General features: G+C 38.9%; 2 protein-coding genes across 5 annotated transcripts in view; both read left to right on the top strand.

The window, feature by feature from the left end:
• The window catches only part of anapc5 (anaphase promoting complex subunit 5), a 49,032-nt gene extending 41,438 nt beyond the window's left edge, over positions 1–7,594 (top strand). For both annotated transcript variants that reach the window (XM_048555986.2, XM_059655050.1), the window contains exons 16-18: positions 1,722–1,869; positions 4,505–4,667; positions 6,176–7,594. In XM_048555986.2, the coding sequence (XP_048411943.1) occupies positions 1,722–1,869; positions 4,505–4,667; positions 6,176–6,381 (517 nt within the window). In that variant the 3' untranslated portion in view covers positions 6,382–7,594. The remainder of the gene's footprint in view (positions 1–1,721; positions 1,870–4,504; positions 4,668–6,175) is intronic.
• Positions 7,595–15,379: 7,785 nt separating this feature from the next.
• LOC125463988 (calcium/calmodulin-dependent protein kinase kinase 2-like) overlaps positions 15,380–27,125 on the top strand; it is a 94,531-nt gene continuing 82,785 nt past the window's right edge. For 2 of the 3 annotated variants that reach the window (XM_048555866.2, XM_048555864.2), the window contains exon 1: positions 15,380–15,506. The gene's annotated coding sequence lies outside the window, so the exon portion shown is untranslated. Of the gene's footprint in view, positions 15,507–20,066; positions 20,123–27,125 lie in introns of all 3 variants that reach the window. The other variant, XM_048555865.2, reaches the window with a different exon arrangement.

Below are 27,125 nucleotides of genomic sequence, written 5' to 3'. Positions count from 1 at the left end.
GTACTCCAGGTCAAGAGCTTTATGTGGAGACAGATGAAATAAATGGGCTGTAATCTAGATATAAAAATGCATCATAATGATCTACTTGCGGCATTCGTTGTAAAACTCAGAGGCTTATTGCCTGTTGCTGAACTGAGATCTACTTAGAAAAGGGGGAATACATTAATTTTAATGAAGGAAAAGGTAATTTAGAGAAAAATTGCAACATCACAGCGAGACCATGCACCAACCCTGCATAATTATTGAGAAATATTTCAATACTTGAAACTTAACTACCTAGATAAAACAAAATAAATATGGCAGGACAAGTGATGCACTTCACTTGTCGTGTGGGGGAGCTGATGGATACCAGTTTGATCAATAGCAAGTACTTCTGAACTGTTTGTGGCCTGAGGAACTTCAGCTCAAAGTTGAAAGGCTGAAGTCCAAACTTCAGACATTGCTATGCATCACAGGGGAGAAGATTGCCTGAACACTTTCTTACCAAGGTGGTCCTGTTGTTCAGGTCTGATCCAGTGGCCAAGGACAGAGTAGGAACAGGTAGTTGCAGGAAATGAAGTAAATCATGATAGAGAGTTTGTAAAGGGACAGAAATACATGAAATGAGTGGGCAAAATATTGGCAGATGGAGTATGATGTAGGAAAAGGTGAGGTCTAGCACTGCTGCTCCACAGCACAAGGGACACGGGTTCGATTCCAGCCTAGGGTGGCTGTGTGGAGTTTGCACATTCTCCCCATGGGTTTCCTCCAGTTACTCCGGTTTCATCCCACAGACCAAAGATGTGCAGGTTAGGTGGATTGGCTACGCTAAATTGCCCATAGTATCAAGGGTGGGAAATGTAGGGAGTGAGTCTGGGTGGGATGCTGTTCAGTGGGTCGGTGTAGACTCGAAGGGTGGAATGGCCTGCTTCCATGCTGTAGGGATTCTGTGCTCCTAGAATATTATTCAAATAGAAATAACAGGGATCTGGGTATCTTTGTACATGAATCACAAAAAGGTAGTATACAGATATAGCAAGTATTAGGAAGGCAAATTGAATGTTGGCCTTTATTCCTAGAAGGTAGAGTATGAAAAGAAGTTGTCTTACTACAGCTGTCCAGGGAATTAGTGAGACAACACCTAGAATACCATGTACTGTTTTGTTCTTTTTACTTGCCCAGGGTACACACGTATTGAAAGTTGTTTAGAGAAGCTTTACCAGGCTGATTTCTAGGATAAAGGGATTATCTTATAAGAAAAGATTGAACAGGGTGGGCTTGTATTCGTTGGAGTTGAGAAGAGTAAGGGGTATTCTTTTTTGAAACATGATTACAATGGGACCACACAGGTTGGATCCTGAGAGGATGCTTCCCTTGTGGTGAATTTAAACTGTTTAAAAATAAAGTTCTCCCATTTAAGACATAGATGAAAAGGGATTTCTTCTGTGAGGGATTGTTTGTCTTTGGATTATCTTCCAAAGAGTGCAATGGAAGCTGGATCATTGAATGTGTTCAAGGCTGACTTCGATTTTTGCTGAGTGTGGGAATGGAAGGATTTTTTTGTTTTGGAGGTGGGGGGACAAGTGGTGAAGAGAGTCAGGGAAGTGGAGTTAAAATCACAATCAACTTGGACTGTAATAGCTAATCCTGCTCCAATTTTGAATTTATGATTTTGTGATCTCAACAGCATCAGAAAATAAAACTTTAATATGTTCTAAGTATTTATAAATATTTATTTTTAGAATTCTTACTTTAGAGGCTGAGCTTTTCTGGCGTTCCTCATGTCATGCTGTGGCAGTTCCTTTGCTTCTAAAAGCATTGGCACTGAGCCGTGAATATCACTTAGAATATCTGACCTCAGAAGCCATCTTACATTTGGCGTTTTCACAGGTGAGCTATGTCACAAATATTAGTGTAATCAGTTGCAAAGCTTATTGTATATACTCTGTTATGAAACAAGAAATATGTCTCTGCATGGGTTTAGCTTTAGAAGAGAATCATATGAGAAACTATTTTTCTTTGCTGGTTCCCCTCACTGGTGACACAGTTTTGCCAACAAAAGCCCAAAAGCAACAGCCATCATACCGTGGTTCCTTTGAGTTGTTTGCTTTGTCCCATTCACACAGTGCTGTGTGATACTAAATAGCAGTTTTCTACCTGAATTTCATTCCAAGCTTCTATCTTTCAATTCAGTTCTGTGAAGAGATGCCACTTTTAGATCAGCAAGGAACATGGAAGCATAAAACTGATAACACATACTAGTTTTGATCTTTCATACAAGCATTGGTTTAATCACATGCTTTTGTGTTTTTTTTATCCTTTTATTTTCTTTATACTCTCTTCTTTCAATCTTCTTTCTAACCTCTGTTTAAACGGGGAAGCAAGGACAATATAACCACTTAACTGTCTCCGGCCTCTGTCTTTAAACAATACATTTTCTTCTCACTTTTCTTGGCCTGTTGCATTTAATCTTTTATCAAGACCTTTTGTTCTATGCCCTTTCCATCACTGAAAGCATTCTATTTTAAACTACTCTGCTTCATTATTTCATAATTTTAAACACCTTCATCAAATTACCCCATGATTAGATTAGATTCCTTACAGTGTGGAAACAAGCCCTTCGGCCCAACAAGTCCACACTGCTCCTTGGAGCATCCCACCCATCTCCTCTGTTCTAACAAAACTGGTTCCTTTTCTTCTCCAATTCTTTGTTTCTATTTGCTTCTACCAGACAGGATCCTAGCAAATACATATTGTAAATTTTCTGTTACTTCACTGTCCCTCTTGCAATCTGGAGCCCAAACTGCATACTGAATAACAGTGTCTTCAATAGCTTCACTTTTTATATCTTGACATTTATCACCTGTACTGTATTTACATAAAAATTATTTATGACCTGAGATGCTGTTTATGACAACCAAAAAGTACCATCACTCATGTATTAATGCTTATTAAAAAGGAAATGTACAGAGAAAGTTATTTTCCTGGATATCAGTAATGTCTGTTTGTGTGACATAGACCCCTGTTTCTCACAAGAAACATGATTTTATTAAGGAGGATTTCATAGAGTATAGCACTATTCTACTGTTTCAGCAGATATGTTCATGATCACATTTTTTAAGACCAGTTATTAGTTTTAAATTTAATATTTTATTTTTCAATTCTATGTGTAAAATGGAAATGTAAATTTTCTATTTCAAACAGCTTAGAAATTTCTACATTTGCGTACTGTGCTTGTAAATGACTATTCTCTCACGTATATAAGATTGAGGAGCATGGACAGGGTGAATAGTAAGCACATGTTCCTCGTATTGAAGGATCAGTGATAAGGGGGCATAATTTTAAGGTGAAAGGCAAGAGGTTGAGCAGAAATTTGAGGAAAAGATTTTACATCCAAAGGGTGCTAGAGGTCTGGAATGCCCTGCCTGAGAGGGTAGTTGAGACAAGAAACCCCACAACCTTTTTAAGAAGTACGTGGATGAGCACTTAAACTGTCATAACATGCAAGACTATGGCCCTAGTGTGGGTGGTGGTATATTTTTGGCAGTACCGACTTCATGGGCTGAAGGACCTCTTCTGTCCTGTATGATTCTGTGATACAGTAGTATGTCACTGTTTCCCCTAATGGCATGTTTTCTACTTTTTTTTGAAGGGAGTTTCCATGATTTCTCAAAGGTAGTATATTCCAAGATTGGAGGACCTCAAAATAGCATGTCACTAACTTGCATCTTCCTAAACAGATTTAAAATAAAACTAAAACATAACACAGCAACAATTTATGATCAAATTCCTGTGTTTGTGAACAAGAAAAAAATAGTTTAGTTTCTATTCCCACTGTGCAATACGCAGGAAGTCCAGATCAAGTGTATAGAGAATTTGAGTGAGCTGTTCAAAAGGGAAGAAGTATGAGGAATCATGTTTATACTTGCCTCCCATGAAAACAAAACCGAAACAAAGAAACTGCACTGTCTTGCGGTGGCAATATGTGACAGCTGGGGTAAGAATTGGGTGGGTTGTAGCCACTAAATAGATGTCTTAGTGAAGACACTTTCTATCCTGGTCCTCCCCTTGTATTCAGGCTAGGATGATAAATAGGAAGCAGCTGGCAAAGTCTGCAAAGTCAATTTATATAGCTTTTTGAAGATTGAAAATCTGATATTTGTTTTGGATAGCTAACAAAAAAGCTAGTTTGCGATTTGAGGTTTTTTTAAAAAAGATGGTTTGTTGAAAAGAGACCCTTGAAGAAAAATACGTGTAAAATAAATTACATACAAAATAAACTGGAGGAAAAGAAAACAAATGCAAATATATAAAACTTATGTGACTTTTAGAAAGGGAAGTAGAAGACAATGTTGAAATTAACCTGCAGTTTCACATAGCATTTGGAGATTGAAAGATAAGTCCATAAGGTGTCACAGGAAAGAAGTGCAACTAACAGGAAACTTATGCTGAATGTGATATTCTTTAACAATTTCAAGTCTTTTCGTTACTTAAAAGAACCCAAATCATATACTTATTTTACCAGCTGCTGCTTGGAATTCCAGAACAAGCTTTGAATATACTGCATATGGCAATTGAACCCATTCTGGCGAATGGAATAGTCTTGAACCGAGGGCTTGCTATGTTGCTGTTAGCAAAATGCCAAGTCGCTTCTGCAGCCTCTTCTTCTACTCAGGAAAAAACTGAGGGTAAATACTTGAAATCTTTTCACCTGACCTGTATACTTCTGCAACAATTTTAGTATATTTATAAACTGTCAATTTCCTTAGATCTTGCAAAGAATCCATTAGGTTTGACTTAATATACTCATTAAAATTTGTAATCAAAAGAAATTTCAAAACAATTCTCAGGCTATCACTTCAAAATGAGAAGTTTCTCAGACAAGCCATTTTAAAATTGGTTGGAATGACATTTTAAAACCAGAAGTACCTTGAATGACTAGATTGTTTTAATATATCCTAATTAGAAAGGAACAAATGCAATTCTAGTCAACATTGTATTCAATCATATTATGAACTTTGCAATACTTTGAACCCCATGATATTTGTGCATATTGATAGACCTAAAGAGCAAGCAGACATGCTGGTGAAGTGGGCATACATATCACAGATACACTTGCAGAAAAAGGTTGAGTAATGCATTTTTTTAATAAGGAATAAGGAGAGATAAAACAAAAGTCATAATCTCTAAGGGAATGCAGGAAAAATCTCAGGGAAAGTATTCATAAATCATTGAAGATAATGGCCTGGTTGAGAAAGTGATTAAAAAGCTGTGCAATATTTTGGGTTTTATGTATAGAGGCAAAGAGTACAAAAGCAAAGGAGTTTTGAGCCATCACAACATATCGGAATTTTATGGTACACGTGATATCGGGCAACTCAACAAATTTGATTTAAAAAAAACTCAGGAAGTCAGGTAATGATCATTTATTTCATATGTATTCGTGGAGAGTTAGCCTTAATACCATGAAGTGCAATGCTCAGTCTGGTAGGTTACTAAACATCTTCAAGCTTTATACAACATAAATGTCTCCCATTTATCTTCCAAGGCTGACTCTCTCCAGTGATAGGTGAAAACTATAGGAGCTGCACTGTCTTTTTACAGCTCTGATTCCTATTTCTTTTAAAATATTTAACTCCTAACTAACTGAAACTGATTCAGTCCCTTTTACACATTTTATTTTCACAGATTTGCCTCAACATTAAAATCCCGATCTTTGTATCAAAAATCAAGCCCCACTCCATAAAAATTGCACATTATCTTGGCTTTCACTTCAATACTAAGAGAATGTTGCGCTCTAAGAGGTGCAATAATTTCAGTTAAGACTTTAAACAGAAGCTCCACTTTTCCTCCTGAGTGGATGTAAAAGGTGTTGTTACATTATTGTTTCTGCTTCACAAAAGCTCAGGGGTGCATCAATGTAATTCTTTACTGCTCAAGAATCTAGTAAGATTAAGCAAGGTAACAAATGACATTATGATTATCTTTGTTGTATAAAGGAATATTTGGAGATTTTATATTTAAAGATATTAGCAGGACAATGACTAAAATGTTAAAACCAATATTTTTTCCATTTCTACTACTTTGGAAAACAGGTTTGGATAACTAAAGTGTGATATAATAAATATAAATAAATGCTGTATGATTTTTCAGGAATATTATTTAATACATTTTCAAAATTTAACTTTTTTTTAAGCTTTCGAATCAGCAATCGAAAATCTGAATGAAGCAAAGATATATTTTGAAAAAGCAGATTGCAATGAGCGGATCCGAGAAGTCCTTTATTTACAAGCAAGGCTGTTCAATGCTCTTGGCAAGGTGAAAGAAAGAAATAAATGTGCTATGATGTTTCGCCAGCTACACCAGGAGCTGCCAACCTATGGTGTACCTCTTCTTTCGTAGTACCTGATGGATTTTAAAGCAACAACTTAATGTGAAGGAACCGTTCACAAAAAACTTCACTACACCTCATAAAACAGAAGCTAACAGTTAAAGTATTCTTGATTTGTCTTAGAACTAGAAAATATCAATTTAATCTTTTTTAAGGAAAATAACGAACAATGATACCTCTATTTGCTAATAAATGCATTGTCAGCAAAGCAATTGGATACTGAGCAGGAGTTGCATCATAAACTTATTTACTTAGCAAAAACAGAATTTCTGCAAACTACACACAGAGCCATGATCAAGATTACCACAGTCTTTTCATAAAAGCAAGATCGTTTCTGCAGCAAAATGCAATGAGTGGAGGACATTTAATATAATACAAATTTATTATTTCTGTAACAAAAAGATGAAATCCATGTGCATAAACTGCATCCCTAAGTCCCGTCAACAGTGTAGTCTTCAGGCACAGTTAAAGGGGAATTATATAATCAGCTTTGTGCTGTCTGAGATTTGTATTTGACCATTAAATAACTAATCATTGAATTTTAAGTTGCTTCTGGTTTGCATATTGATTCTATACAAACAACACAACTACTTGATTTTCCTTTTAGGGTTAGCTGCTCTGTGTATTTAATTAGATATGAATATTAAAAGTTGGTATTTTAGAAACTTGAAAGCTTTTTTGGAGGGTGAAAGAGAATAGAGGAGACATACTAAAATGTTTTGTTCATCTCTATCTGAATATATCAAGACAAATAAGTTGAAATTGTCAGAGTGCTGCTTCGCCTAGTTCTTAGTTTTGGGTTCCATGAGCGAATAGGGCATAAACTGATATCAATCAGATTTCAAGGGAGCATGAGGACTGCTGATGAAATTGAAAAATGTAAAGTTTTGGCAAAGATCTGTAGCTCGGGTTGTATATGTAAACCCATACAGATCAAATCCAGAAATGACAGTACTCACCGTAATGGACTGGACAGTTTAAATTCCAAGCAGAGTAGAATAGCATCACTTCAAGAGGCACCACTGATGATGTCACCTAGCATGGTGATGAAACGTCTGAACAGAAACAAGCCAGCCGGGCGAACAAGTCAACAACCTCATTGAAACATTATCATAGTGCTTTAGAAACTGCTATTCCAATGTTACATTGAAATAATACAGAAAGTGTTCTATAGTACATTTAAATAGTTTGATAACTGAAACTAGTATATTTCTGAAACTGCAGAATATTTATTATTTCCCATGGCAGCAACATTAAACATCTAAGTTAATTATCCAATTGGTTCCTGTGAGCTTTTTGGAATTTTCATTGATAGACAAAGTCGCATTTGCTGGGACAAAAAACAGAAATAGCTGGAGAAACTCAGCAGGTCTGCCAGTATCTGTGGACAAAAAGCAGAGTTAATATTTTGAGTCCAGAATTTTCTTGAAGCATTAACTCTGCTTTCTGCCACAGATGCTGCCAGACCTGCTGGAAATCTGTTTTCATTTCAGATTTCCAGCATCTGCAGTTCTTTGATTTACTTGTTTGCTGGGGTCCAGTTGTACTCTGATTATTCATTTTTTTTTTCCTGAGAAGTAGTGGCAAGATATGTACATTGAAAGGAAAATGACCTATTGATGGTTTTAGCAGATCATGCTGATGGTTATCATTGTTCAGATGCATGACAACATGCACAGTTTCTGCCCATACTGGTGTGCAGTATGGAGCTCCTAAAAACAAAAGACACAGAGCTGGCCACAGGGTGTGAATATTTGTGCCTAGCTGATGTCACCATCTTTGGTGATTAAGTATCGTAGTTTTTATCTTGTGTACAGTGATAGTGAGATGGTGATAAAGAGTTCCGAATTGCAGTCCCACTTATTAAGTGTAGTTTGGGAAGTCTTCATGCTTCAGATTCTTCTAATAGGAGGAAGCATAACATCCTTCTTTAAACGCCAGTTACTGAAAAGATATGAGGATGTTTTGTCTGAGGATTCCAACAGAGCTACTAGAGATTATAACAGTCGTTTTTTCCCAGATGTATTTTCAGTTTTGATAAGGTTTTTATCTTGAATAGCTGCGTCGAGTTCATCTGCACAAAATTCTTTGGAATATATTCAGTTTCAGAAATGCCCCAATAGAGTCATACAGCGTAGAAACAGACCCTTCCACCTGACTAGTCCACACCGAGCAACTAGGCCCACTTGCCTGCATTTGGCCCATATTCTTCCAAACCTTTCCTATTCATGTACTAATCCAAATGTTTTTTAAATGTTGTAACGTTACTTGCATCAAGCACTTCTCCTGGCAGTTCATTCTGCACACTAACCACTGCTTTTTAAAAAAAGTTGCCTCTCGTGTCCTTTTGAAATCTTTTTCCTCTCACCTTAAAAATATGCCCCTTACTTTTGAATTCCTTCACTCCAGGGAAAAGACATTTGTTGTTCACCTTATCTATGCCTCTCATGATCTTATAAACATCTATAAGGTCAGCACTCAACCTCCAACACTCCAGTTGAAAAAGTCATAGGCTGTCTTTATAACTCAAATCTTCCATTCCCGTCGACATCCTGATAAATCTTTTTTGACCCCTCTCCAATTTCATAATACTGTTCCTATAACAGGGTGACCAGAACTGCGCACAGTACTCCAGAAGAGGCCTCGCCAACATTCTGTACAACCTCAATTTAACATCCCAACTCCTATCCTCAAAAGATCTGAGCAATGAAGGCATGTGTGCTAAATGCTTTCTTAACCACCCCTACCTACATGTGATGCAAATTTCAAAGGAGTCTCTGTTCTACAACACTACCCAGGGCTACATATGAACTGTATAAGACCTGCTCTTGTTTGTTTTACCAAAATGCAAAACCTCACGTTTATTCAAATTAAACTCTATCTGCCTGTCCGACCCTATTGATCAAGATCTCTTTGTGATCTTAGATAACCTTCTTCCCTGTCCACAATACCACCAATTTTGGTGTCATCTACAAACTTAGTAACAATGTCTCCTAAATTCTCATCCAGATCATCTATACATATGACAAATTGGCTTCCTTTGCTTTAGCATTGAAATGTTTTGTCTCAGCCTGTATTTTTCTTTCTTATAAGAGAGGAGGATATCACTGTTGCAAATCCACAATGCCACTTATACACTTACCTTCTTTACGATTCAAATGTTATTATGATGTTGAAATTGGTGCTACTCATATGTAAAGAAACACGAAACAATCAAGGGTTCTTCTTATTCTTAGCTCAGCAATACCGGAAACATCCGTAAATTGTTAAGCCTACCAAGATTGTATATACACACTTCTCCATTTGTTTAATTCCCAAATTCTCTTCACTGAAGTTACAGAATCATCTCTTATCCATACATTGAAATATTAAAGAAGTTACAGGAGGCCAACAATTGTTGTACCTGTGTAACCCTGTACAGGTAGTTTTGCTATAACGCATGTTTCGTTAACGTGAATTGGCTGTAATGCAATTTACGAATAGTGGACATTTTGGATAATGCAAACTTTCTGTTGTATATGTATAATGATTTTCTATAATGATTTTTCTATGGCAATTTTCTACGCAGGAACGCAACTGTCACGATTTAGGAGAACTATCTATACAACAAATTTTGTTCTTCAGTGATTTCAAGCTCAAATGTTGATATGGCTATAATTCAAAATATTTTCAACTTACTTAGATTCTGGTCTCTACCTATGGTCAGCAGATTTCTCCTTTCTGACATCCTTACTGGAAATCCCACTTCTGTGTTCCCATACATCTTGGCTTCCCACTGTCTAGAAATTCTTGGCCTGGCTTGAATATCCTTCTTCTCAGCTCGATGAAGGATCCCGAATGGTTGGTTTTCAAGCCAAGTCCCAATATCATCATCATCAATGTGACACTCCGATATTGATTTTTAACCGTTGTTTTCTCGACATCTTTGCCACTGGAGATGCAGTGCACATTTGTGCCTTTGACCAGAGCATTGCAATCACAAGCTGCACACAATCCTTGATACACAATAATCAGCATGCTCTTCAGATTTATTGAATGCAAGCTCCAGTTTGCTGTTTTGACACTTAACCACCCGCTAAAGGCATTCCAAATTTTCACATTTTTCCAAATGGGTTTTTTTCAACTTTCAAGTTGCATTTACAGTTCACCAGTGCATGCTCTGTTGTATTTTGTTTTAAAAATTCATTCAGTTTTATGAGCATATATTCATGTTATCAAAATAATGAGTATTATTGGTCCAGGAAATAGAATTAACATGGTTTATGACTAGGAATAGTGAAGTTCAGAAAATATGGATGAGAGTTTATAGGCCTCCTAAGTAATTACACAGCTCAACAGAGTAGTGTGATAAGTTACAGTAACTACTTGTTTAAAGACAATGTCATTGTTGAGGCAGACTTTAATGCTTTTAACCTTAGACTGGACTGGGCCAATCAAATTGGCAAAGATGGTCCGGAAGATGCAAGAATACATTTGCAACAGATCCTTGGAGCAATGAGTGGAACCAACTATGGATGGAGTTATTTTAAATATAGCATTGTGCAATGAGGTGAGGGTAATTATTAATGTCATTCTTCAAAGATCCATTGGGAAGTGGTGATCATAATATTCAATTTCTTATTAAGTTTACAAATGACACATCACAAACAAAAGTCTTAAATTTAATATTAAGGGGAGAGTTTGGAGGAAAATATATTTTGAGGGTGTGGTAATAAAATGTGTGAGATAGTTAAAAAAAATTCAAAATAGTCCACAAATCGTATACCATATAAGTCAAAAGTTCAGCAGGAAAGATTTGGCTGTGGCTTACTGAGAAGGTTAAACAATATCAGGTAAAAAGAGGCTGGAGGCTTCTCTTACAAAGTAGTATTAAACCTGAGGACTGGATGTTTTGGAAAATTGCGAAAGACTACCAACAAGTTTATTAAAGATGTATCAGATAAAAGGAATATGAGATCTAGGAATATTAAACCGGTTGTAAGAATCACTTGTAACAAGGTGTAGAGCTGGATGAACACAGCAGGCCAAGCAGCATCAGAAGGAGGAAAGCTGACGTTTCGGGTCTGGGACCCTTCTTCAGAAAGGGGAGAGGGGAAGGGGATTCTGAAATACAGATGGCGGGGGGTGGTGGATGGAGGATGGATACAGGAGAAGATAGGTGGAGAGGAGACTGACAGGTCAAGGAGGCTGGGATGGAGCCAGTAGAGATGAGTGTAGGTGGGGATTGGTCAGTCCAGGGAAGACTGACAAATCAAGGAGGCAGGGATGAGGCTGGTAGGTAGGAGGTGGGGGTTGAGGTGGGAGGAAGGACAGACAGGTTAGGGATACGGGGACGAGCAGTGCTGGTTTTGGGATGCAGTCGGGGAGGGGAAGTTTTGAAGCTTGTGAAGTCCCCATTGATACCATTGGGCTGCAGGGTTCCCAAGCGAAATATGGGTGCTATTTCTGCAACCTGTGGGTGGCATCATTGTGGCACTGGAGGAGGCCCAGGATGGACATGGCATCCAAGGAGTGGGAGGGGGAGTTGAAGTGGTTCACAACTGGGAGGTCCAGTCATTTGTTACAAACCTACGCTCGATTCGCGACAAATGACTGCACCTACGCTCAGTTTGCTACAAACGACTGCACCTGCCAGTAATGAACCACTTCAACTCTCCCTCCCACTCCTTGGATGACATGTCCATCCTACTATCTCTAAGAATCGCTTAGCAGGCCACAGTGAGCTCTGTGGGCTCTCTGTTGAACAAGTCTGCTCTATGACTCTCACTTTTGCAAGTATACAGAATGGAAAGGATGAGCTAAAATAAGTATGAGAACCTTAGAAACAGAATTAAATTCTGGTCCTTTAGAGGCAGAGACAGGAGTGATTATCATGGAGAATGACAACATGGTAGAGACTTGAGTGCAAACCAAACTGACCACTATCTTTTATTGGCTCAATAAATCTGGTGAGATGACCAAAGCAAAGCAACATCTATCACTATCAGTTCCCGAAATCAATTGATTGTTTCTGTCAGCAACTATGTAGCTAAGAACTTCCAACCCTCCCCTATCCTTAGGCAACAGGCATGCTTTGGAATGGTATAAACATTAAATCAATACAGAAGTAAACCATTTTGCACTTTGAATCTGCTCCAACATTCAATGTGATCATGGCTGATCTGTTTGTGCTTCATATTCTACATTCCCATCTTTTCCCTTCCTCCCAAATCCCAATAACCCTCGATTCTACTACCCTGCAAGAATCCAGAATCCAACTACCTGTCTTAAAAAATTTAATAATCCCAGCCTCCACTGCCTTATGAGGTAAATAGTTCCAAAGTCTCTCAATTCTCATGGGGAGAAAAAAGGCACATGCCTGTTCTGAAAGATCAAACCCTAATTTTAAACCATGCGCCCGAGTTCCGGATAGACCCACAAAAAGAAATAATATAAACAAATCCACCTTGTTAAAACTGTTCTCGTACATAACACTAAAGTCAAGTCACCCCTCACTCTTCTAAATTCCATTGGAAATAAGCCTGGCCTGGCTAATATACCCTCTTAAGGCAACCCACTCATTCCAATCAAAGGTGACCAAAACTACAATTGTGTACAGTTCTGGTCACGATACTACCAGAAGGATGTGGATGTTTTGGAGAGGGTACAGTAAAGGTTTGCCAGGATGTTGCCTGCTTTGGGTGATTTTAGCTATGAAGAAAGCTTGGCTAGACTGGGTCTGTTTTCACTGGAACCCAGGAGATTGAGGGGTGACTGAATAGAAGTTTATAAGATTATGAATGGCGTGGATAGAGTGGAAAGTATGAGGCATTTTCCCAGAGTGGAGAGGTCAATTACTAGGGGACACAGATTCAAGGTGCGAGTGGGTAAGTTTAAAAGAGATGTGCAAGGTAATTTTTCACACAAAGGGTGGTAAGTGCCTGGATCATGTTGCCAGAGAGAGTGGTGGAAGCAGACCACCATAATAGCAGTATTCAAGAAGCACCAGGACGAATACATGAATAGGAAGGTAATAGAGGGATACAGATGTTGTAAATGAAGACTGTTTTGGTATGGAAGGGCAAAATATGGCAGCGCAGGCTTGGAAGGCCGAAGGGAGTGTTCCTGTGCTATTTTGTTCTTTGTTCCTTGAACAAACTGTATTCTAGAGTGGTCACATCAATGCTGAGTAAAACTGAAGCATATCATCTTTTTATGTTAAAATTGATGTTAAAATTGCCTTGTAAAAAAGGGTAGCATTCCAGTAATCTTGATAATGTGCTGTATCTGCATACTGGTATTTTTGTGACAAGTGCAGCAGAACACTCAAGTTCTTTTGCTTGGAATTGTGCAGTCATCCTCTATTTAGAACATAGAACATAGAAGTTTTTATTTTTCCTGCTGAAATGAACAACTTCACATTTTCCCATACTTTATTCCTTTTTTTGTCCATTTACTTACCTTATGTCTGCACGTTATTTCACAACATACTTCACTATTTTGGTGACATCAATGACTTTAGATACCATGCTTTTCTCCTCATTAAGTCATCATAAATTGCAACAAGTTTAGACCCTAGCACAGACTCCTGAATGACTCCACTCATCACATCCTGCCAAACAAATAAAGACTCTTTTGTGCATGCTTTTATTTCTACCAACCAGCCTGTCTTGTATCTGTGCTAATCTATTGCCTCCTCTATCATGACCTTGCATGTTTCCCAATAACTTTTGATGTAGCACCTTTATCAAATGTATTCTGGAAAGCCAAGTATAGTATGTCTAAAGGTTTGCTTTTATCCACAGAGCATGATATAATAGATTGATTAAATATGATTGCCCTTTGTTTAAAAAACACATTTCAAATAGAAGGGCATGGAGGCGGTGACAGAGGTGGGCCTAGAGTGGCGAAATTAAGTTTGGGCCAGTTCAGTACTCAGCAGCATTGGGGCATCTGCATCAGTGAGATCTAGTGAGGACTCGTGGTGAGGGCATCGGTGGCCAAAGAGTGGCAAATTTTGTTCTTGTGGGCGGTGAAGGGGACTTATGCCTGGCCACCAGGGCCAGGGCCCAAACAGAGCACTTAACAAGAAGGACTATAAAGTTGAACATTTTCTTTATTTCTTCATTTTTCTCCCATGATATTCTCTGTTTTTGGTTTGTTTTTCTGGGATTTAAGATGGTGCTTAGGAGTGGCAACATCAGTGAACACTGCTTTTCACTATATTTTGTAACAAGACATAGTAATAAATAAATAAAGCTTTTAAAAAATCAAATTATTTTATCTTAACTATACATTGATTTTGCTGCCCAAATAAATAGTTTCAATGTCTAGCTTTTACAGTGATGATAAAAAAAATCTGGCTCTACCAAGTGGCCAAGAAGTAGGCTACCCATTGTTTTTCATTATAACTTATGTGATCTACTGTTTTTAATTATATTTGCTTCACAATCAGATAACCCCTTTATTACTGAAGTTTATATTCTAAAACGTATAAACCACGAAACTTTTTTTTGCTACAGATGGGATAACTGGGGCATTTTCCCGTGTAATTTACAATCTTAGTGATTTAGACGAAGAGAGAGGGTAATATGCGCAGGTTTGGTAATGAAACAAAGCTGGGTGGGAATGCAAGATGCGAGGGAGACACAGGAACTGCTAATTGCTGTGGACAGATTATTAGACAACAAAATAGTTGAATAAACCGAGTATAATGTGAGGTTATGGAAAGCGAGGCAGTGACATTGCGGTAATGTAATTGGAGCACAAATCCAGAACCCTTGGCTCATATTTCCGGGAATGTGATTTGAATTGTATCATGGTAGATGGTAAAATTTGAATTTAGTTGAGGAAAAAGCTCAATCAAAGCACTTCTAACCTCGTTCGTTCCATCCTAATCACCCCCGCCTGGACTGAATCGTCCATCGTTTTATTATAGTTGTCTCATGGTGGGCATGACCTTACCCTTCTGATTGGCTAATATTGATGTCAGTTAGGCCATATCGGCCCGCCCCCTTTTCGGCTGTCGGTTGTGCGCAGCCGCGGCGGAACGGGTGACGGTTTTTCGGACTGTGGTCGAGCTCTTGAGCCTCTGGCACCGAGAGGTCGGACATGTTGCTGTAGTTTCAGGACGTGGAACCGAGCGACTGTCATGAAGGTACTTGCCTCATTGCTGGCTTTAGTGCAGTCATTGTTAAATTTGGGGTGGTCGCTCCTTCCTTGTAACGATGAAGCTGCCGCCCTCTATTTCCCACACCCCCACTGCTCCATCGAAATATGGAATTATTGTCAAATACAGTAATATTTGGTATGAACAGAGACTTGATGCAGTTTTAGAATAGCTTCTCCTCGGTTTGGTGGAATCCAACAGTATGTTCAAGCAGCCTTGCTATTGTTGGAATTGGAGATGTAGGTGTCGGAAAGGCGAGTGGGCGTTTACTGATGGTGGTGATTCTACTTTAATTTTGATATTTGTATCGCAACATAAGTGTGAAAGCGGGGCGTGTTATTTATCAGGGCCAGCCTGCGTTAGGCCTGGGATAGTTTTTCACTCTGGTTTCTTGCAGAGTGTTAGGCAGGGACCAGCCGCAGTCCCTAGGGTTTATGTCAGATCTAAAAAAAGTCAGAAATTGCTGGGAAAGCTCAGCAGGCCTGGCAACATCTGCGCAGAGAAATCAGAGAACATCAGATCTGATATTCTGAGGAAGGGTCACTAGACCTGAAATGTTAACTCTGATTTCTCTTCACAGTTACTGCCAGACCTGCTGAGTTTTTCCAGCAATTTTGTTTTTGCTTGTGATTTACCACATCCGCGATTCTTTCGTTTTTTTTTATTTTTGTCAGATCATCCCGGCCTCCCGCTTATTCTGGCTGTCAAATCCAAAACTAATTTTTGTTATGCCCGATGTCAGCATGTGGACTGGGAGGTATGGAAGTAGAATGCTTGATTTTGGAATTAGTGTGGACGTGTACATTTTTAGGGATTACATAGTTTGGTGAAAGTCTTTAATGGTTTCATCGTTAAATTGTCAGGGTGGAGAAAAACGTGATCTTCATCAGTAATTTGCATAACTCCTTTCAACTGACATTTTGCTATTCTTTGCTTTTATTCTGTCTATCGACATCGAGAGTCCAGGTTACCTCTGTGAGAACGCAGTGCTTGTCTCAGCTGTTTGTTTGCCAACATTCCCTCCATACGTACCGATACCAGTGAATGTTTGTTAGAATGGAGGTGCTTCCTTACATAGTTCAATTTCCCCCTACCCCCCCCCCCCCCAACAGCCTGTTGACATTATTTGCTAATCAGTCTTTTTTTATGTATTCACATGTGACCTGATTTAGTGCCGACTTCTAAATGTCTGTGAGTCAGTGGCTAAGACCCTCATTTTGACCCATGCACCTAAACGTGCGAAGGGCCTTTGATTTTTTTTTCGTCCTCACTGTCCAGTGCTGGAAAATTGGAAAGTGGCAAACGTCACTCCCTTGTTCAAAAAAAGGAATAGGGATAACCCTGAAAATTACTGACCAGTTAGTCTTGTGTCAGTGGTGTGGCAAGTTATTGGAAACAACTCAGAGAGAGGATTTATGATCACTTGGATAGGAACAGTTTGATTTGTGATAGTCAGCACGGATTTGTGAGGGGTAGATCGTGCCTCTCAAACTTTATTGAATTCTTCAAAGAGGTGAACAAACACATGGATGAAGGAGAGCAGTGGATGTGGTATTATGGATTTAAGTAAGGCAATTGATAAGGCTCCCCATGGTAGGTTCATGGAGAAAGCAATGAGGCATGGGATGGGGGAAATATGGCAGAATGGATTCAGAATTGGCTGACTCTCAGAAGACAAAGGGTGGCAGTAGATGGAAAATATTCAACATGGTGCTCAGTTAGGAGTGGTGTACCTCAAGGATCTGGGTCCTCTTCTACTAGTGATTTTTGTAAATGATTGATTTAGATGTAGCAGTGGTAGGGTAGATTAGTAAGTTCACGGACCATACGAGGTGGGTTGAGTTGTGGATACTGCGGAGGGCTGTTCTTGTTTACAAAGGTACATTGATAGGATGTAGAGCTGGGCTGAGAAGTGGCAGATGGAGTTTAGCCCTGAAAAGTGAGAGGCAATTTGTTTTGTAAGGACAAACTTGAAAGCAGAGTACAGGGTTAATGGAAAGATTCTTGGTAGTCTGGAGGAGCAGAGGGATCTTGGGGTTCATGTCCACAATTCCCTGAAAGTTGCCACCAAGGTGGATAGAGTTGTTGAGAATGGTGTGCTAACTTCCATTAATAGAGGGATTGAGTTCAAAAGCTGTGAAGTTATGCTCCAGCTCTACAGAACCCTGGTTCGGTCACAACTGGAGTAGTGTGTCCAGTTTTGGTCACCACCTTATAGTAAAGATGTGAAAGTTTTGGAAAAGGTGCAGAGGAGATTTACCAGGATGTTACCTGGAATGGAGGCAAGGTCTTATTAGGAAAGGTTGAGAGAGCTTGGGCTTTTCTCTTTAGAATGATGAAGTATGAGCGGCGACTTGGTAGAAGTGTTCAAAATGATCAGAGGTATAGATAGTGGTAGCCAGAGATTTTTTTCCTAGGGTGGAGGTAGCTATTATGAGGGGGCATAATTTTTGAAGTGAATGGAGGTAGAAATAGGGTAGATGTCAAAGGTAAGTTCATTACTCAGTGTGGTAGGGGCGTGGAATGTATTGCTGGAAAGGCTAGTGGAGTTGGCCTTATTAGGGGCATTTAAGCAGCTATTAGATAGGCATGTGGATGATAGCATAAGGTTGGGGTAGAGGTCAGTTAGACCTTAGGTTTAGGGTAAAATGTCAGCACAACATCGAGGGCTGAAGAACTGTACAGCACAATACAGGCTGTATGTTCTATGATACTTATGGTACTAGTGGGTAGAAACTTAATGAAATTTGAGCAGGTGGCATTGAAAGAACAGAGATAAATGTCCAAATCAGGATGGTGTGTGACTTGGGAAGAATCTTGGGGGTGTTAGAGCTCTGATGTCCTAGCCGCCCTTTTCTGCATGGGTGATGGAGAGCAAAGGTTTGGGAAGTACTGAAAAAGAAGCCTTGATAAGTTGGTGTAGTGCATTTTATAGATGTAATGTTCTTCAGACTTAGTGCCTTGGTGGTGCATCATAGAATCCCTACAGTGTGAAAAGCCATTCAATCCACCAAGTCAACATCGACCCTCTGAGGGTCATCCCATCCAGACCACCTTCCTACCATGCCCCTGAAACCCTGCATTTCTCATGGTTAATCTACCTAGCCTGCACATCCCTGGATACTATGGGTAACTTTAGTATGGCCAATTCATCTAACCCACAAACCTTTGGACTGTGGGAGGAAGCCAGAGCACTGGAGGAAACCCACACAGACATGGGGAGAATGTGCAAATTCCACACATTCTCCCTACGTCTGAATGGTTTCTTAATGATTTAGTAATTTTCCCATATCGACATTAACTTTCTAATATTATCAGAAAATATTACATCTGTGCCATATAGTTTATACCAATCAAGAAAAGGCTGAAAATACACCTGGACAAAGCTGCTTCAGTATTTAGATATACATGATAATAGCTAATAGCTATGTGTATTGCAGGGCCTGCACGTTAGTAGCCATATGTAGCTTTAATGTTTGTCCTTTTTTAAGAATTACTAAAAATTTGTAAGTCACTGATACATATTTAATGAATTCCCTACTGTGTAAACAGGGTAGAATCCATGGTATTGTGGTAGTGTAACAGTTATTGGAAAATCACTTACACTTATACAATTTGTAAAATTTGAACTCCTTTTTAAATTTCTCTGCTTTTTGAGTCAAAATGCTATCTGTCTATGTTCAGGTTTGTTATAATATGGATTATCTTTAACTCATTCAGTTAGTTCAGAGAAATTCTCACCACATCACGTCCACTTAAGACATTGCCCTTTTTTAAAAGCAATTTTTAAGAGTTTTTCCAGAAATCCAAATCTGATTCTTGTGGCAGCTGAGGTCATGATGAACAGTGTAAGGCAATTATGACCATTCAGGGATTCACTTGAGTGCAACATATTATCATAAACAATGTTTAAAAACATGTAATTACTTGAACAGATCTGCTTATGTGCGTCATTAAACAAGTATATGATATTATGTTTGATTACAGAATCACAAAAAGATATAGCATGAGTGGATGTCATTCAGCCTATGCCTACATAGGCTTGGAAGTGCTTGCCTTCTCCCACAACTTGCAGATGGTTCAAATTGAAGTATTTGATACTCTTGTGAAAGCAATTATTGAATCTGCTCCCATCACCCTTCTGAGCAACACATTCTACATTGTAAATCACAGTGTAAAAACGGTTTCCTCACAACACTGTCTAGTTGTAAAACTCGTTACCTTGTTGCCGCTAGAATTGGTTTCTCCTTTATTTGTCAAAACTCTGATTTATGAATATCTCAATTGGATAATCCTAAAATTTCTCTGCTTAAAGGAGGACAACTCCAGCTTCTTTAGTCTTTCCATGTAACTGAAGCATTGCATCCTGGGTTCCATTCTACCAAATTTCCTCTGTGATCCGTCTGAGACTTTGACATTGTTTCTAAAGTGGACATAATAATCCAGCTGGTATCTAACTAGTGATTCATAAATGTTTAGTATAACTTCCTTGTTTTGCAATGTCCCATGCTGTTCAGTAAGCTAATATACTGTATGCTTTTTTAACAGCCTTCTAACCTCAACCTGCCTGTAATTATTGGAATGCAATCAGCCAGGTGGAACCTGTGAGTTTCCTAAATGAACTTTTTAATCTGGTCTAATCAGAGTCCTGATAGATACAAACAGGAGTGTCAGAGGTTCTGTTCACTCGAGCCAACTCTAAACTAGCTGGGTCAGTGCCATGTACTATTTGCGTGCAAATAAAGGGTGACTTGATGATGGGATACTGGCCGCCTTCGGGTTATTTCAGTGGTGACAAAAGAAAACCATGCCCTTGAAGAAATTTGTGCCTAGCAGCCATCTTTGATGTGAGGTCAGCATTTCTGGCCTCCTGCAGCTCTTTGGGAAGCTTGATTTTGTTCGATCCTGCTGTTAAAGACTAAACCCAATATGTGGAAAGAATGTGTTTATATTTTCAATGCAAATGACATTGGGGTGGATCAAAAGCATTGAGAAATTCTTCTGACTGCCTGTGGACCTGCAGTTTTTTTGGTTAATAGCAGCCTGAGTGTCCCTGAGGCACCAGATACTTAAAACTTTCAAGAGTTGATGGATTTATCTAAGGAATATTACAATCCCAAGATGCCTTTGCTTCTGAGATGCTATCGGTTTTACTCACCAGTTCAAGAACAAGGAGAATCTGTAACCGATTTTTGATGAGGTTAAGGCAGTTAGTAGAAGCATTATTTTTGGTTTAAGCTTATGTGAATTGCTGCAAGACCATTTGGTATGTGGGATTAATTATGTGGCTATGCAAAAATGGCTACTAGCTGAAGGCCCCAACTGGACTTCAAATTTACACTACAACTGGCTTTGACGTGAGATAATGTGGCTTGTGGAACTTATGAGTGACAGGGTTTACTGACAGAAGTGAACGCCCTTGCCAGGCCACCTGAGCTTGGGGAGTGCTACTTGAATGAAGGCAATTGCATTGTCTCTCTGGGTCATATCCTGAAGAGGACATTAGGTCAGTCTACAGCAAAACTCCAAAACAAAGCCAAGCTTCTGCAAAACACAAGTTTCTCAAGGATGGAGATATTAGGAACTGCAGATGCTGGAGGATCTGAGATAACGAGGTGTAGAGCTGGAGGAACACAGCAGGCCGCACAGCATCAGAGGAGCAGGAAGCCTGCTGTTTCAGGCCTAGATGGGGTCAGCAGACCATTGTATAGTTGCTGCCAGCATGCAGACTCGAAATAGCAAGCGACCCCCACTGGGTCTGAATTAAGAGAGCACATAGAACATTACAGTACAAGCCCTTTGGCCCTCGATGCTGTGCCAACCTGTGAAACCAATCTGAAGCCCATCACCTACACTATTCCATTATCATAGGCCGATGTGCAGGAGAGTGCACACCCTGGGGAAGTCCACCTACAGATGGTTTGGAACAGTTAAATTACTTAGCAACATCCAAATCAGAACTAATCAAAATAAATGTTCAGTTAGATGGTCACTTAGTTCTAATAGAGTTTGATACTGGGGTGGTTGTATCAGTGATTGTGGAACCAGTCTTTAACCAAATTCATTACAGACTCCAATCCTTAAATCTGCTTAAGACCTTGGTCAGGCTGAGAATCTATACCAGGAAACCCCTAAGATTAAGGGTGCAACTTTGGTTCTCGTCTCTTATGAGAAGCGGCTGGTTCGGTTACTAAAGCAGAAGTAAAAGGCTCAACTTGATCTGCTTGACATTTTTTCAACTAAACACTGGCTGCCTGATTAAATACCCAGAAGCTTTTTCGGAAGGTCCAAGGAGTACCAAAGGAGCCAAGTCCACCTTACGTGTTGATTTAAGAAATAACTCCTCAATTCTGCAAGGCCTGCCCAGTGCCTTCTGCCTTGCATGCAAAAGTAGAGGTTGGAAAATGAAGGAATTATCAAACTGATACAGCTTGTAGAATGGACAGTACCAGTCATACTGTGAAGCCAGTTGGGTTAGTTTGCCTTTGTAGGGATATCAAACAAACAGTTGGATAAATCCCTCCTATAGATGACTTGTACGCAAAACATTGCCGGGGGTCTGTCCTTAGCAAAGCTGGTTGCAAGTCATGCATACCTGCAGTTGCAGTTAGATGAGGATTCCCAGAAGTGTGCTATAATCAATACCCATTAGAGTGTGTACCAATAAACAAGACTTCCTTCTAGCATGTCATCAGCCCTTGTGCCATTTTCCAGTGGACGATGGGAAGCATTTTACAAGGTCTACCTGAGACCAATATTTATGTGGATGACATGCTAATTATGGGGAACACCAGTAAAGAACATTTAGAGAACTTGGACACAGTGCTGAAATGTTTCTGAGGTTTTCTCTTGGGAGGGAAGACGAAGGGTATCCTAAATGACCACCTAGCTCCAGAAACGACAAGATTGGGTTACATGTGTTGGAAGGTGAAGTGAGGGTGATCCCAGCTCCCTCATCTATACCGGAGCTTAGGTCTTTTCTTTGTTTGCTGAATTATAACATAAATTCATGTTACCTAGCCTCCATCCTGGAACCCTAGCATTTGTGATTGAAAAAGGTTCAGCCTTGGGAATTGCCTCATAACCGAGATGTACCCTCAGGGAAGTGAAGAAGCAGCTATCATCTAAGGTGTTGGCACAATATGACCCCAAGTGAGATGTGTTGCTGAAATGCTATGCCTCCACATATGGTATTGGGCTAGTGTTGGCTCACCAGCAGAGAGAAAAACCTGATGGCATATTCTTCCTGGACTTTGGCTGATGCGGAGAGAAGTACGCCCAGATTGAAAAGGAAGGTTTGGTGGTCAACTTTGAAAAAGTTCCACCTGTACCTTTTCAAACATAAATTTATAATCGTATTGAACCACAAACTCCTGCTCAGGCTATTTAAAGAGGACAGGGCTGTATTGCCCATAGCTTCAGGTTGCATTCAATGGTGGGCTCTTACTGAGTGCATACGATTACATGTTGGAACACCACCTCGGAGGCCAAGTGGCAAATGTGGGTGCCTTGAGCTGTCTCCCACTGATTACACAACCACTGTACCGCCACTAGAAGCATCCGTTCTGATTTTAAATTTTCTGGACACGCTCTTCCGGTCGCTGCTAACAGGATCAGACTGGACACCAAGAATCCTGTCCTCAAAACTAAAACAGCTGGTGGTCACAATTAGAATTGAAAGCTTTCTTGACCTTTGTCAGTTTTTTTGCACACTTGATTATTCCGTAAATGTTGTCCAATAGCAGAATCCTGTTTACTGTTGGACATTGCATTATGCAGCCCGTGCTTGCAAAACTCAAACAGCCAGAAACTTGCTGGGTGCAAACAGTAAAGAGATATGTAGTTTAATCTAATCTACCAATGTTTGCAAACTATGTAGCAACATAGCAGCACTGAAAATCATATACCACTTTACACTTCACATGATAGACAGAATATATTTTTATCAGTCAGGCTCAGTGTGGTGCACTTGTGTGTACAGCCACTAGAAACTATATACTTATCTACAAGGCTGTATTATTGACGTAAAGAACAGAACACAGCCCGTGCCTGTTTCAACTTGTCAAAATAGGTGACAGCCATTTTTTTTGAGTTAATTTGTGAGGACAATGCAAAGAGTCAACCTGCTGACACCAATACTTGCACACATCTCTACCAATTAACTCGATGCAATCAGCATTCTAGTCTCAAACTGAACAGATGTTAATTTTGCTCTTGAATTGGTGTTCTTGTGAATTCGTCCGACTGCCAAGCACAAAGCTTTGACAATGTATCTTTTTGTTTCTGTGATACTCAATGTATACCTTGCTCCACTATGAAAAACAACTATTCAGCACTATTCCTGTTTTCTGCCTCTTAGTTAATTTCATATCAAGGGTACCATTTCTGCTTTTGATCCATGGACTTTAATTTTGTTAACAGCATTCATAAGATACTTTCTCAAGTCTGTCAACATGACATCAACTATACAACTTGCACCAGCACTTTCCATAACTTTGTCAAATATCTCAAGTAATGCCAAGCGTGATTGTACTTTACAAAGTACGTACTGACTATAATTGATTAACCCATATCTTTCACTTGATTCCAGATTAATATCTAAAGTTTCTCACCCCAGTCTTAGGCTAATTGATCTGTAGCTTCCAGGTTTATCTCGCCATCGTTGAACAGCTCCTAATAGCTTTTAACAGTTTAAACGTTCAGTCGATAATTTCTGAAAAGGAGCTCTGAATGCAATAAACTACTAGTCAGAAGCTCAAAATATTTGGACACCTCTAAGTGGAATGAACGGGAAATGTTCCATGCAGTGCAAATCTGATCTGTTGCCTGAATGAGCGCTGGATTAAAATGGTTATCGGCTCATTTTCTCGCATAACAACTGCTGACTGCAATTCAGAGTGGTTTGCTTAATTAATAACTTATTCCATCATTTATTTTGCTTGATTTGCATCTATGGTCAGTCTGTGATCAATACTCGCTTCCAAACTCATCTGGGGGAACATTGTGCACTTATGGTTCATGAATTTGTGTAGCTTTTCCATCAGTCTATTCCACTAAGGTTCAACAAGCATTTACTTGTTCAATATGACTGCAGTAGATTGTGATGGTAATGTAAAGAAATTTCATCTGTTATTGCCCTCAAATGAATGTTTAAACTACTTTGCGCTGTTAGTCTACCATAAAAGTTATGAATTCTGTCTTGCTATTTTTTGACTATTTTATTTTTTTTTCCCTTTTTTTGTAAGCAAGTGTTCTTATTTTTCCATGAGAGTACCTGTCATTTTCTATCTTTTTTATATTATAAAACTCTGCTTTTATTAACAAAGTAAAAATTTACCATATTCATTTGAACTTCCTTCCGAGTCTTTTTACTAGTGTGCCTAAATTCATCTCAGGAAGACAGCTGCTCACATCCTTTCTCATACATTCAAGGTTGACTGAAGATAGAATTAGTGTACACGTGTTTATCCAGTGTTCTTCACCCAGTATGGAGTACATTAGGAAAATCCATGAAATTAAACTGAGGTATTATTAAACAAGAATTCTAATATTATGTAGCAGCGATGACATTAAGTAGAATATTGGGTATGCAAACTTTTTTTGGGGCTAACCACTGTACACATTTGCTGTTACTGTTAACACACAATAAAGTAAGAGACAGCAAACTGATTAGGAGCCAAGGTAAATTATAGTGCTGATACAATTATAATAGCATATCTGTAATTAAAATTGTGTCAGCTGTCAATTGTCCTATTGAACAGTTAGTAGACTCCAAGGATTTATAGGATCCCTTCAGTTCAGTAAGTTCAAGCTTGGAATTATAGGCTAGTTAGCTTTATTGTCAGCTTAATCTCTTGGGGGTGGTAATTAGTACTGTTATGATAAGTGTGATTCAGCTGTCTGTAAACTGGTTTCTGGAAATGCAATTCCACCCTAAATGCTTGTCTAAATTTTGAAAGATCTCAGTTCTATGTTGTGTATCTTAATTGTCAAAAAAATTGACAAGGTACTGCAGTGAAGTACACTTAAGCCAAGTTGCTTCCTGCAGAATTAACAATAGCATTCTAAGGTGAAATGAAAATTGCTTGTATTTGAGTAGGTGGAGGGTATTTATTGAGGGTTGCAATTTTATATGGTGCCTTGTCACTAGTAGAGCCCAACATTGATCCATATTGAGATCGGGGATGATGGGAACTGCAGATGCTGGAGAATCCAAGATAACAAAGCGTGTAGCTGGATGAACACAGCAGGCCAAGCAGCATCTAGGCCGGAAACATCAGTTTTGTGCTCCTGAGATGCTGCTTGGCCTGCTGTGTTCATCCAGCTACACGCTTTGTTATCATTGATCCATATTGAGACTGTTTGTTTTGTTTTTCACTTGCTCCATTACTGATTTTGATAGAGAAAAATACAACTCTTTTGCCAATGGCACAAATGTTTGTGGTGTTAGGATTATGGAGAAATAGATGACAGATTGAATGCAGGAAAATAAAATTGGTACATAGTAGTTGCACGTATATTATTCAGGCTTGCTAGTTTAAAACTGAGAAGCCGGATAAGAACTTGGGTGTTGTAGCTTATCGATCGTTGAAGGCCCATGACCTGTCTCTGAGTTTGCCAGTAAAGTAAGTAGCATGTTATGAAAGCACCATATTTATCCAATACCATTTGATATGGCTACAATATAGTGCCAGTTTTTTTTTGCCCCTTACATTGGGATATTGAAGCCCTGGCAATCCAAGAGTTACTCGAAATAATGTTTAATCTTTGGGTTATTTGATTCTAAATTAAAGGCATTTTTCAAAAAACGAACGTAGCTTCTGAGAAGAAATGAGATGGTTGATGTGAGTCAGAGTTGGTTTGTGACCACAAGCATGGTACATAGGGGAGAGTCAATATAGATAAGCATGTGGCACTTGATAAGCTCCTATAGAATTTAACAAAAATGAGAGTTCAAGTTGCTGGTAACTTTGGATTAGTAGTTGTTTTTGAAGCAGCAAATTGAAAGTGAGTGTAAAGAGAAATAGCCTTGGATTAGCAAAATATGGTGATTCCTGTTCATCTGGAATATCCAGGATTCCAGCTTTTTGCCAAATAGTATGAATGACTCTGGAGAATTAGAAAAATGCAGTGCAGATACACATTAAGTCAAGTAGACTGAAGCAGCGAATTAGAGACATTTAGACATGTAAAGTAGATAAAATCATAGATGGAGTTCGGGGTTTTGGATCCAAGATAGAATGTTTCCTTAACAATGAGAGGCTAACTGGACTATGAGCTATATGTGAACAAAGTGATTATTATGTCCAGGTGCACTAATCGCTACAAACTGTTGTATGGGTTGGCAATTTAAAAATTGTCATTTTGTTTCAGATAAAATATTAATAAATTGCTAATTTAGTTAATTGGTGCACAGGATGATTATTTGAAATGATAAATTCTACCTTTAATAAGAAATGGGCAAAAGGGAGTTTTTGTCTTGGTTGATACATATCAGTATTGCATTAATCACTGCTGATTTGAACTTTTTTTCGAAAGGGGAGACAGTAACACATTATGGCTGTGTACATTATGAAAGTTTTTAGGGTTCTAATTTATACCTGACAT

The sequence above is a fragment of the Stegostoma tigrinum genome, chromosome 26 (assembly GCF_030684315.1).
Source record: "Stegostoma tigrinum isolate sSteTig4 chromosome 26, sSteTig4.hap1, whole genome shotgun sequence".
Lineage (NCBI taxonomy): Eukaryota > Metazoa > Chordata > Chondrichthyes > Orectolobiformes > Stegostomatidae > Stegostoma > Stegostoma tigrinum.
The sequence above is the reverse complement of the archived record's forward strand: the minus strand, read 5'-3'. Positions and strand labels throughout refer to the sequence as shown.